This window comes from Hemiscyllium ocellatum, chromosome 20 (assembly GCF_020745735.1).
Source record: "Hemiscyllium ocellatum isolate sHemOce1 chromosome 20, sHemOce1.pat.X.cur, whole genome shotgun sequence".
Lineage (NCBI taxonomy): Eukaryota > Metazoa > Chordata > Chondrichthyes > Orectolobiformes > Hemiscylliidae > Hemiscyllium > Hemiscyllium ocellatum.
Window position 1 is genome coordinate 37,784,289 of NC_083420.1, and position 12,879 is coordinate 37,797,167.

General features: G+C 40.4%; 1 protein-coding gene across 1 annotated transcript in view; it reads right to left on the reverse strand.

Moving 5' to 3' along the window:
• lcmt1 (leucine carboxyl methyltransferase 1) overlaps window positions 1-12,879 on the reverse strand; it is a 43,180-nt gene that overhangs the window by 10,562 nt on the left and 19,739 nt on the right. Inside the window, exons 8-9 of the mRNA XM_060840279.1 lie at window positions 6,042-6,162; window positions 5,291-5,392 (exon numbers count right to left, since the gene is read on the reverse strand). Of these exons, the coding sequence (XP_060696262.1) occupies window positions 5,291-5,392; window positions 6,042-6,162 (223 nt within the window). The remainder of the gene's footprint in view (window positions 1-5,290; window positions 5,393-6,041; window positions 6,163-12,879) is intronic.

Below are 12,879 nucleotides of genomic sequence, written 5' to 3' on the forward strand. Positions count from 1 at the left end.
CAGAGAGAGAGGAAGGGGAAAGAGAGAAAGACAGAGAGAGAGAGAGAGAGAGACAGACAGACAGACAGAGAGAGAGAGAGAGGAAAGAAAAAGAGAGAGAGAGAGGAAAGAAAAAGAGAGAGAGAGAGGAAAGAAAAAGAGAGAGAGAGAGAGGAAAGAAAGAGAGAGAGAGGAAAGAAAGAGAGAGGAAAGAAAGAAAGAAAGAGAGAGAGAGAGAGAGAGAGAGAGAGAGAGAGAGGAAAGAGAGAGAGAGAGGGTTCTTAGCTGAGCAAAGAGAGAGAAGAAAGGGAGGGTGGAAGAGAGAGAGGAATAAGAAAGAGAAGGTTCTTAGCTGAGCAAAAAGAGAGAATTTGAACTTGAGAATTTGCAATTAAGTCAGCAAAGTCAGGTTAACAGATAGAGATTAAAAGAGAAGGTAGTGATATATATAAACATGTCAAAAATCTGCCACTTTTGATGAGAAAGATATTGAAGCCTTCTTTATTTCATTTGAAAAACTGTCTGGGTCTGAGGATTTATGGGTAATGTGAGTTCAGACTAATTTGGTCGGCAGAGCTAGTGAGGTATTTGCTGCACTGTCAGATGAGGGGTCAAGACATTATGAAGGGGTTAAACAGGCTATTTTAACTGTTTATGAACTGGTAACAAAAGCATATCAACAGTGGTTCAGAAAGACAAAAAATGTACAAGGTCAGACTTGTGTTGAGTTTGAAAGAATTAAACAGTCATTTTGATGGATGGGTGTGTGCTTTAAAAATAGATAGGACCTTGGAAGCTCTACGAGAGATTATTCCGCTGAGGAATTTAAAAACTCAGTTCCAGAGATGGTAAGAATTCTTGTAGAGGAACAGAAAGTTCAGGAAGTGAGAAGAGCAAAAGAATTAACAGACAAATACATGTTGATGCATAAGACAAGCTTCTGACCAGAATTTTGACCTGCGAGGGATGGAAGTTAATAGAAGGGGAGATCCTGTACTACAAAAGAAAGATTAGAGAACAGTGGAAAGAATTTACCATAGGTTAAAGAAGCCCAAAGGGGAGGACAGGAGGTGAAAGGCCTCAGGTGATTTCACTGTAATGGAGTGGGACACAGAAAATTACAGCGCCGGTGGTTTCAGAAGGGCACTGGAAAAGTGTTTTCTCTGCTGGAAGGTGGACATGTCAAGTCACAGTGCTAGTTGTTAAAGAAATTCACTGTGGAAAAAGATGTGGTAAAAAGAAGCCAAGCCAGTGGCATTAGTCAAGGTAGTAAAGGAAACTGCAAGAAGAGCCTATGAGCTGCAGGAGTGTGCACAGCCTCGGCAGGGGCTGGGTATGGAGTTAGTGCCTGATCTCTATAAAGAATTCACCACTGTGGGTAAAGTTTACTCAGAAAGAACAGCGGGAGAAGGACAAGTTCTAATTTTGAGAGATACAGGATCTAACCAGTCGCTGATAGTACAGGATGAGCAAAATGCACTCTTTCTGATCTGTTATCCGAGAGCGTGGTAATTTGTGGGATAGATGGACAGAAATTTAGTGTTTTCCTATGCAAGATCAGGTTGGAGTGCCAACTCAAGACTGGGGAAGTTACAGTGGGAGTGGTTGACAGAGTGTCAGTTCCAGGAATTCAGTTTGTTCTTGGGAATGATTTGGCAGGATCCAAGGTGGGAGTGACACCCCTCGTTGTGGAAAAGCCCAAGGAAGACCAAGAAACAGAAATATCCAAATATTTTCCTGGTAATCAGATCACACTATCATAAGTCACAGCACAAAGTGAAAAGTAAAGAAGATGATGAAGGAGTTGAGGCTCAGTTAGCAGATACTCTGTTTGATGTAATGGTGCCGGAAAAACCTGGAGTAGGCAGAGGGCCAGACAGAAGTGTTTATACCTGCAACAGCAAGACAGGACGATAACAGACATATAAGTGGAAGCATACTCAGACAAGGAAGCACAGAATATGCTGGCGGGTCATTATCTGAAAGATAGAATCCTAAGACAGAAATGGAGACCACGGCAGGTTAGTGCAGAGAAGAAATGGGCCAAAGTGCACCAGATTGTGTCGCCGCTAGCACACAGACAGGAGGTACCACGGGTAGCAAATGAACTACCTGTAGGAGGTCACCTAGGGGTACGAAAGACTCAGGCTAAGGTCAAAAAACATTTTTATTGGCCTGGAATGCATAAGGATGTGGTTAACTTTTGCCATCCATGTCATACACGCCATATGGTAGGTAAGCCACAGGCGGTAATAAAACCAGCAACTTTGTTGCCAATTCCCACATTTGAAGAACCTTTCACATGGGTTAGAATCGACTCTGTAGGTCCCTCTCAAGAGCTAAAAGTGGGAACCAGCACTTAGTAACCATAATGGATGTGTTTACCAGATTTCCAGAGGCAATTCCATTACGAAGTATCAAGGCAAAAAGGGTAGTCGTGGAGTTAGTAGCCTTCTTCACAGAGGGCTACCCAGAGAGATTCAGTTGGACCACAGGTCAAACTTTAGTGGAACGCGGTTTAAGGGTATGGCTAGCTTAGGTACACAACACTTTAAATCCAGTGCGTATCGTCCCGAGTCCCAGGGAGCTTTAGAAATGTGGCATCAGACCTTGAAGACCATGTTGAGAACATACTGTTAGGACTACTCAAATGATTGGGATAAAGGTATCCCATTCATATTGTTTGCCATCAGATGCCCCAAACGCATCTACTCAGTTCACTCCCTTCGAGTTAATATTTGGGCATGAAGTGAGAGGCCCTTTGAAATTAATTAAAGGAAAATTCACAGGACCAAAGTCGGAGATCTCACACTTAGATTATGTAGCAGAGGTGAGGGAGAGACTAAATTGTGTCGGTGCGATAGCTAAAAAGCACCAAAAAAGGTCAGTGTAGAATGAAGCAAGCGGCAGATAAAAGCTCGGACGTTTTCCAAAGGGGATGGTGTGTTAGTACTGTTACCAGTGATAGGGCATCCCTTCAAAGCCAGGTTTAGTGGTGCCTATCAAATTGAGAAAAAGAAGTTAAGTCAGGTGAACTATCTAGTAAAGATGCCAGACAGAAAAAAGTGTATCGGGTACGTCATGTGAACATTTGAAACCATATTATACTGGAGAGAAAGAACTGGAGAAACAGGTGTTAGCTACTATCCCACAGAGTGGAATCAAATCCAGATAATGTGGATTTTAATGTGCCTAAAAATAATTTAAAAATGAATAAGTCCTTGATGAGAGAAATTGGTTAGTAAGCTGTCTTCGGAGCATAGAACGCAGTTAAAAGACTGGACATATGTAAGAATCAGATGGGGAGGATTAATGCTACTGTGTGTGAAGTAGATGTAGGGAATACTTCCCTGATTAAACAACACCCCTATCAGCTTAAGCCTTCCAAAGGCAGACTGGTTCAGATGGCGATGGAGGCCATGTTCGACGAGGACATCATCGAACCAAGCCAGAGTGAGTGGAGTTTGCCGATCAGCTGAGTTCCCAAACCGGATGGCATTCATCGATTCTGCGTGGATTCTCAGAAGGTCAACGCCATTACAAAATCAGACTCATATCTAATTCCTAGATTGGAGGACTGTATCAAGAAAGTCAGACAAGCCAGTTACGTCACCAAATTAGACTTAAGGCGTGGTGAGTGGCAGGTACCTTTATCAGAGACGGCAAAAGAAATTTCTGTGTTTGTAACCCCAAATGGGTCTATCAGTTTAAAGTGATGCCTTTCGAATGAAGAATGCACCCGCCACATTCCAAAAACTCATGCACAGAATTGGGTTAACAAACTGTGCTGTCTATAGGGATGATGTAGTGATCTTTATTAAGTCCTAGAAAGAACAGATGGCACAGTTGGCAGAGCTCTTTGGACAACTTCAAGAAGCAAAACTAGTGATTAAAAAAACTGGAATTCGCGAAAACAGAGGCGATGTTCTTGGGACATAACATCGATCATGGAAGGGAAGGTTGACCCAATGGAACGCAAAGACTAAGGACATCGAGGAATTTCCACGACCAACCTTGAAAAAAAGAGGTGCTTCAATTCTTAGGACTAAGCGGATTCTATCGGAATTTTGTCCCAAACTTCAGCAGTTGCTGGCTTAAATTAAGCAAGGGGGTTTACTCATGTCATAACATCAGGAACTTGGGAAAGGATGACCCCCATGCTGCTGCAAGGCTCCTTCAACAGAATCTTCCAAATTGTCAACCATTACCACTTCAAAATAGGAAAGCAACAGATGCATGGCAATACCAGCAACTGCAAGTCTTCCTCCAAAAAACCATACCATTTGGACTTGGAAGCATAATTGCCAGTCCTTCTTTGGTACTGAGTCAAGCCCTGGAACATCTTTCCTTCCAGCACTCTGGGTGTACCGATAGCATACAGACAGCAGCCTTTGAAAGGCAGTGCTCAAAACTACCTTCTCAAGGACAATTTGAGATGGCCTATAGACCCTGGCCTAGACAGAAGCACTTACAAGGCAATGAAAGAATTAAAACAACTGTATTTGAAGAGGGAAAACAAGACAAGGAAATATATGATAACCTAAACTAAATGGTATGAAACTGAGAATTGCAAAGGAGCAGTCGGGCCAGGTGCTATGTCCACAAGTCCCTGAACAAAGCAGGACAGGTAGGTAGGATAGTTGAGCTAGCATACAAGCTACTTCTTTAGCTAAAGAATAATAAAGAGCAGTGAGGTTATGCTAGAACGATAGCTCATAAGTTTGGATGCAGTTAGAGCATGTGTACAATTGTGGTGACAATATTTCAAGAAAAAGTGTATTTGAGAGAGTACAGAGATTAAACAAGGATATTGCCAGCAGTGAAAAACTTTAGCTGTGAGGAAGTGGTGGATGATGGATAGCAGTGAGGTTGTTTCCTTTGGAACACAGGAAGTCAAAGGGAAATTTAGGGGAGTTAGGTAAAACAATGAGAGACTTCGATAAAGTAACGAGGAAGGACCTACTTGCCTAAGCAGTGCAGTTGATGATCTGGGGATGTAAACTACTTGGTCGGAGAATTAGAGGGAAGGGGAGGAAACAATAATTCACCCAGACATTGGTGAGGATATGTAACCCACTGTCTGAAAAAGGTAGTAAAGCCAGAAACCCTTCCTGCTTTTAAGAGGTGATCGAAAGCTATGGACCAACGGCAGGGAAAGTGGGATGAGACTTGATAGCTCTTTCTCAGTTTGCCTAGGCACAATGGCTGAAAATGTTTCTTCCATGCAGCAAAATGTGATACTGCATGCCTTTTTGAATAGAAAGACTGAAAAACAAGTTAATAATGCAATTGTGCCAAAAGTATACACAACCTGCGTATCCAGAGTTTGACAGATATCGACTCCAGCAAGGGTACACTGCCGACGCTGTAGGTTTTCAATCATCACCTGACCAAACCGATCAGTCATGTTCACCTGAAACATACATAACCATTATTATTTCCCCATATGCTGGCAGGCTGCAAGATCTCTGACTGTACAATGGAGGATGCTGTGTGGAAAACGCAGAGGTGCTCTAGGAGAAAAGCCAAATGATTTGCTAACAGCAACTCAGAAAAGTTCAGAGCATTTCTCATAGAGAAATGATTCAAGGTGTTACATAATATAGTCTTAACAGTGACCATTGTTTTCTAGGCAAACACAGCTGGCTCCTGTGTCTGCCATTTCCCAAAACAGCCAGATAGATAAGTCAATATTACATTAGATTACATTGATTAAAGATTCTCCAGAGAATTTTTGCTCTTGATCAAGACAGATAATAGTGGCACCAACACTAATTCCAAATGCCCTCAATTATCTCAATGTCTCCAATTATGAACAATACTAAATGCTTTCAAATAAAAAAGCTAATAGCAAAGTTTTATGATGTTTTAATTTTAATATCCCAATCAGCTATTAAGAGTATTATTTTCCTATCCTAATTTTAGTTTTATGGCATATTTGTAATCGCTTCACCAAGTGAAGTCAAGAATAAAATAAAGCTATTCAAAGTCACAAAATTCACGTCCTCATTACAAGTATGTCTAAGCAAGCCACGATCTGTAAACACTGAAATAAGTTTTACCTGCTCATAATTGACAAACATAGTTGTAGGAAACGTAGTTGAAGCCCATTTGATTAATTCTGTCGATTTCTCAGGTGTAATATAAACAAGGACACATTCTGCCAGTAGCAACGTTGGCAAACTGTAAGAAAAGTGACACTGTTACATTGCTGCTGTAATAACCATTGGGAATTCTCAGTTGTAGAGAATCAAATGTATGCTGTTTATGAACTTGCTTATAGACTCTATACCTATTGCACTACTAGTTCTGAGTGTACCTTAGTTATAAATCGCAACTCTGAAAGGAAACCAGAAGCATGGATTCAGGTAGCGTGAGGAATTGGCAAAACTGAAACAATTAAGGAAGAGTGAGGTTAAAATGGAAGAGGCATCAATGAACTGAAAATCGTTCATCAGCATGTGGTTTTTCAAAATTCAATCTCGTTATTATTTTTGTTACTGAACCAGTAACACACTGTCATACAAAGCATCACCTGAATTCAATACTTGCAGTTAGGACAAACTAATCTGATAGGGGTTCACGTGGTGCACTGTACATCTCTATGACTCTATGGTACCATCCCTTCCTTAAAGCGGTTCAAGTCCCAGCTGCTCCAGATGTGCATAACATCTCCGAAAACACTGGCGAGAAAATGTCCAGAAACAAAACTCTGCCAGTACTGAAGAGATAGTGTTGGTTACCTCACCCAACCAGCAGTAACCCTACTTTGACTAACAGGGTTACATTAAGAATATTCCACACTTATACAAAGTGTGTATAAGTGATATCATAACTGATACCATAAAAAAAAAGCCATGAAGATGGGACTAAACATTACAAGGTGCGATGAAAGTGAAATACTTACTCATCCTGGATAAGGAATTAAGGGAAGTTGCAATATTCAACAAAATGTATTTTGTTTTAAGTTTGCATCCGATTGCAGGAAGGTGTTGACAGCTAAAACGACACACTGTAACCATTTAAAATATCAGAAACATAATAGATTAAAATGAACCTCGCATTTACTGCTGAACTCACCTGATTAAACACAAGGAAATTAATCACACAAAAAAAATTGGAGGCCTCGAGTAGTATTTTATCTCCCTTGAAACCAACCCTCATAAGAAACACATTGGAGCAACAAAAGGAAAGTCATTAGACCAAAAGGTCCTGGACACAAAATGTATTCACATTTGAAAATGGATCCTAATTTTCATCTGCCCCCTCCAAAAATTTGCTAAAAGCCATTTCCAGGCATCTTACGAGAGACATCAAATAAATAAAAAATTACGTCATGAAAGCATGGGCTCAGAAGTGAACGTCATTATCGTCTTAAAACAAATTATGTTTGACAAGTTTGATGAAGTTCTTTGATGAAGTAACGGAGAAGGTTCAGAAGGTATTGTTGTTCGCGTTAAGTATTTGGATTTTCAAAAAGGTACTTGCCACAGTACAACATAATAGTTAGTAAATACGAAGTACTTGGAATTAAAGAGAGAATAACAATATGAAATCTCCAAGATTTATTTCCAAAAACTGGCCAAAGTTTTCAACTACTTCCATTATTCCCAAGAAATCATGTAGTTTTTGGGCATGGTGGAGAGTTTGATAGATTACAAATAATTAGCCAACATGATTAGGCAAACAGGCTGCATAGGCCAACTCATTATTTGAAGTTTTTCTTGCTTTAACATAGTTGAAAGGTTTTCTGTTTATCCCTAAAACATTAGCAAATTTTATATCCTTCCTGGATGCAATACTCTCGCTATGGTCCAAACAGAGGTCGTAAAGGTTCAACATTTCTTCCTTGCTTTTGTACTCAATATGCCTACTTGAAAAAGCCCGAGAATCAAAGTGCTTTAGTAATTATCTCTCAATATGCCCTGCATCTTCTAAAGACCTATACATACCCATGTCCCTGGAAAATCTTTAAGACGATGCCATGAGGTCTACATTGCCTCACCCCATTTCTTCTGCCAAAATGCACCACTTCACACTATTTTATTATTTTCCAACTACCATTTGTCTGCCCTTTCCGTTAGTCTACGTCCCAGTCGCTTAGTAACAAACCTCCAGGTTTTGTAAATTGGAACATTTGGAATACTGGAATTTGACGTCAGTAAACGTACAAGTAATTTTTGTGAAAAAGTTGTAGCCTTAGCAATAGCACTTGGGGATCACCACGCTCTCCCATCCTATCGTCAGAGAGCCAATCGTGCACCATGATTCATTGTTATCCGTCCTAAAGCCTTTTTCCCATTTAATCTGTGCTGACTCACTTACAGAAACAGGTCTATGCTTTTCAGCCCTTCAAGCCTGCTCCACTATTTAATACAATCATAAAATACCTAACACCTTAATTCCTTTTACCCACATTATCTCCACAACCTTTTATGCCATTGATGGATATCTGATAACCATACTCGAAGACTGAATTGGCATAATCCTTTAGACTAGATAAATCCACAAGCCTATGAGTGATCAAACTTCTCCTCTTACAGACACAAACTGGTATTTCCCTTATTTTTAAACTGTGCCTTCTGGTTGCAGACTCCACAGCATTTTATCTCCATTTACCCTGTTTATCCCATTCAGTGTTTTCTAAGTTTCGACAAGATCACCTCTAATTCTTCAAAACCCTAGAGAATACAGGCCCAGTTTCCCCAATCTGCATTCACAGTAATCCTGTCATATCGATAATAAAAACAGAAATCGTTCTGGGAACAAATTTGCTAAGCATTTGTTGCACTCCCTCTGTGGAACAATATATTTCCTGATATAAGGAGATCGAATACTGCAGTATTCGGGTTTCAGACGAACCAAGCTCCTATACAACTGAAGCAAACCTTCATTCAAATCCTGTTTTGAAAAAAAATCTGACATTCCATTTGCCTTTTTAATAGATTGCATGTGAGTCTGATTTATTGACCAAGATATACAATTCCCTTTGTACCTCAGAAACAGAAACTGCTGGAAAAGCTCAGCAGGTCTTGCATCATCTCTGAAGAGAAATCAGAGTTAATGTTTCAAATCAAGTGACCCTTCTTCAGAACTCAAATTCTGAGGAAGGGTCACTCGACCCGAACGTTAAGTTTGATTTCTCTCCACAGATTATGCCAGACTTGCTGAGCTTTTCCAGCAATTTCTGTTTGTTTCTGATTTATAGCATCTGCAGTTCTTTTGATTTCCCTTTGTACTTCTACACTTGCTAATCTCATACCATTTCGGAAATAGCTTTCACATCTGATTTCCTACTAAAGTAGATAACCTCTCATTTTCCACATTATAGTCCATCTGTGTTGTTCTTGCCCTAGAACAAAGAAAATTTACAGCCCAGGAACAGGCCCTTTGGCCCTCCAAGCCTGAGCCAATCCAAAGCTACTGACTAAACTGTCGCCCAATTCTGAAGCATCTGTATCCCTCTGCTCCCTAACTAGTCATACATCCGTCCAGACGCATCTTAAATGAATCTACCGTGCCTACCTCTATCACCTCTGCTGGCAACGCGTTCCAGGTGCACCTCACCCTCTGTGTGAAGTACTTGCCTCCCGTATCCCCCTTAGACTTTCCAACTCTCACCTTGAAAACGTGACCTCCCGTTATTGAATCCTTCACCCTGGGAAAAAGCTTGTCTCTATTCACCCTGTCTATACCCTTCATGATTTTGTAAACCTCAATCAGGTCCTGACTCAATCTCCTTCTTTCAAATGAAAACAATCCTAACCTACACAACCTCTCTTCATAGTTAGCACCTTCCAGACCAGGCAACATCCTCGTAAACCTTCTCTGCACCCTCTCCAAAGCCTTTTGGTAATATGGCGACCAGAATGGTACACAGTATTCTAAATGCAGCCGAACCAATGTCTTGTACAATTTTAATATGACCTGCCAGCTCTTGTATCCAATACCCCGTCCGATGAATGCAAGCATACCATTTGCCTTCTTGACCACTGTATCCATCTGTGCAGTAACCCTCAGGGTACAATGGACCTGAACCCTCAGATCTCTCTGCTCATCAACTCTTCCCAAGGTTCTTCCATTTACAGTATAGCTCACTCTAGAATTAGACTTCCCAAAATGCATCACGTCACATTTGCCTGGATTGAACTCCATTCCCCCCATCCCACGTGCTTTAATTTTGCAAATCAACTTCTTGCCCAGGACCTCATCAAAAACCGAACTGTATTACTTCCATTGACTCGCCTTTATCAATGTTGTTAATATTCCATCAGACTCCATTTTATCTAACAGCTTTTGTCAAACACATTCTCAAAGCTCATATACATAACATGCACTGTATTTGCTTAGTTAACCTTGTTACATTAGAAATTTGAGCAGATTAGGCAAACATGTTCTGCTTTTTAGTACTCACAAATGTTTCACCAATTATTATTTCTAAAATCTTCCACACCATGTTAAATTGACTGGCCTGTAATTTCTTGAATAAGGGAGTGTTTGCAGTAATCTGGCACCTATGCTAAAATAGACTGGTAGATGAAGGCAGTCCCACCATTATCATCATCCTCATTCCCTAGACAACCTGGGAGGTAGTCCTTCTGGACAGAGTGAATGACCCACTCTAAATGTAGTCAGCATTTCCAGTACGATTTGGTTACTGATTTCACCATTTCTATTTTCTCTACCATTTCCACTTGTACCAATATTCTGTCAATAGCTAATGGCTTAGTAAACACTGCTATACAGTATTCATTAAGCATCCTAGCCATGCCTGCACCTCAAAGCAAGTTACCTTTGTCCCTAATGGGCCCCACCTTGACTTCTTTTGTCTGACTGTTTGCATGCTATTGCAAGATTTTTGTTGTATCTTTTATGTTAACTGCCAGTATAGTCTTATCTTCTCTCTTTTCTGGCCTTATTTTCGTCTTGCAACATCCACTTTCAACTCCGTCTTTGACCTGGTTCTGAGTTGAAAATTTCATCTGCCACCTATCAAATATCCTCTTTGCTTAATCGCATTTGAGCTCTGACGAAATTAACCCTAACATAATTTCGGTTTTAATTTACTCCTTAATACCGGGTTTCAGTTTAGGTCTTAAAGCTGGGTTTAGAATGTCTATTTACAAATAAAGTCAAGACTGACTGTGACTGATGTATGTGTTCAAATGCATTTAGTGCTCCATCTACTGTTCAGCCTATGAAAACAACTAGACTTATTTTTTATCTATTTAATGGAAATAAGATTATTTGCATTGCTATTATTAATTGGTTATTCTGGTTTTCTTCAGAAAAGAGATGGTGAGTCACCTTTTGGAATGAAATTAAGACCACAATGTTGTTGATATGAAGTTTCAAAGATGTTGATGAAGGAATGACGATAAACGCCCCCAAACCTTAAGACGTGAGGGAGGTCCTCCTCCAATGCAGCTGCTGCCTTTTGTCTTATAGATTTTCTTTTCTCAATGGATTTTACTTCCAAAGGCCTTTTGATATAGTGCCATACAACAGACTGGGGAAAGTTGTGTCATGGAATAATATGGCCAGTAGCAATGTGGATATAAATTTAGCTGAGAGATAAAATCAGAGTGTAATGGTTAGTGGACAATTTTCAGGCTGGAAGGAGTTTTACAGTTAAGTTCCCCAGGGTGTGGAGTTGGGATGTTTGCTGATCCAGATATAGTCTTTTTTTCAAAAAAAAAAGAAATACATTAAAAAATGAAAAAATAAATAGATCTAGATTTTGGAATATGGGAGACAATTTCAAAGTCTGAGGATGATAAGTCTTGGAAGATTACAACCTGTGAGAATGAGTGTAGAATGTCAAAAGACATTGACACACTGATGGAGCTGGCTGATTGGCAAAGGTTCAGTAGAGTCATAGAGATATACAGCATGGAAACAGACTCTTCGGTCCAACCCGTCCATGCTGACCAGAGATCCCAACCCAATCTAGTCCCACCTGCCAGCACCCGGCCCATATACCTCCAAACCCTTCCTATTCATATACCCATCCAAATGCCTCTTAAATCTTGCAATTGTACCGGCCTCCATCACATCCTTTGGCAGCTCATTCCATACACGTACCACCTTCTGTGTGAAAAAGTTACCCCTTACGTCTTTTCCCCTCTCACCCTAAACCTATGCCCTCTCATTCTGGACTCCCCGACACCAGGGAAGAGACTTTGCCTATTTACCCTATCCATGCCTCTCATAATTTTGTAAACCTCTAGAAGGTCACCCCTCAGCCTCTGACGCTGCAGGGAAAACAGCCTGAGCCTATTCAGCCTCTCCCTATAACTCAAACCCTCTAACCCTGGCAACATCCTTATAAATCTTTTCTGAACCCTTTCAAGTTTCACACCATCTTTCCAATAGGAAGGAGACCAGAACTGCATGTAATATTCCAACAGTGGCTTAACCAAAGTCCTGTACTCAATACTCTGACCGTTAAAGGAAAGCATACCGAGTGCCTTCTTCACTATGCTAGCTACCTGCAACTCCACTTTCAAGGAGCTAGGAGAACATGGATGGTCAGTAGAAAGTAAATGGTACTATTCTAAAGGTTGGATTTCTATGTATACAAGACAGTAAATACAAGACAGGACAGGTACAGACAGCTATTAATAAAACATTCTTAGGCTTCATAAATAGGGACACATTATAAAAGCAAGAAAATTATGCTGAACCTATACAAGACACTGCTGAAATATCGTTTACAGTTCTGTGCGCCTCACTGCAGGATGTGAATGAATTGGATAGACTGCAGAAATGTAGGAGAACTGTTCCAGATATGAAGCACTTCAATTATGAGGATAGATTGGAGAGGTTGGGGCTGTTTTCCTTAAAGAGAAGAAGGCTAAAAGGATATTGTGACAGGTTTTCAAAATCTTGTGGGGTCCA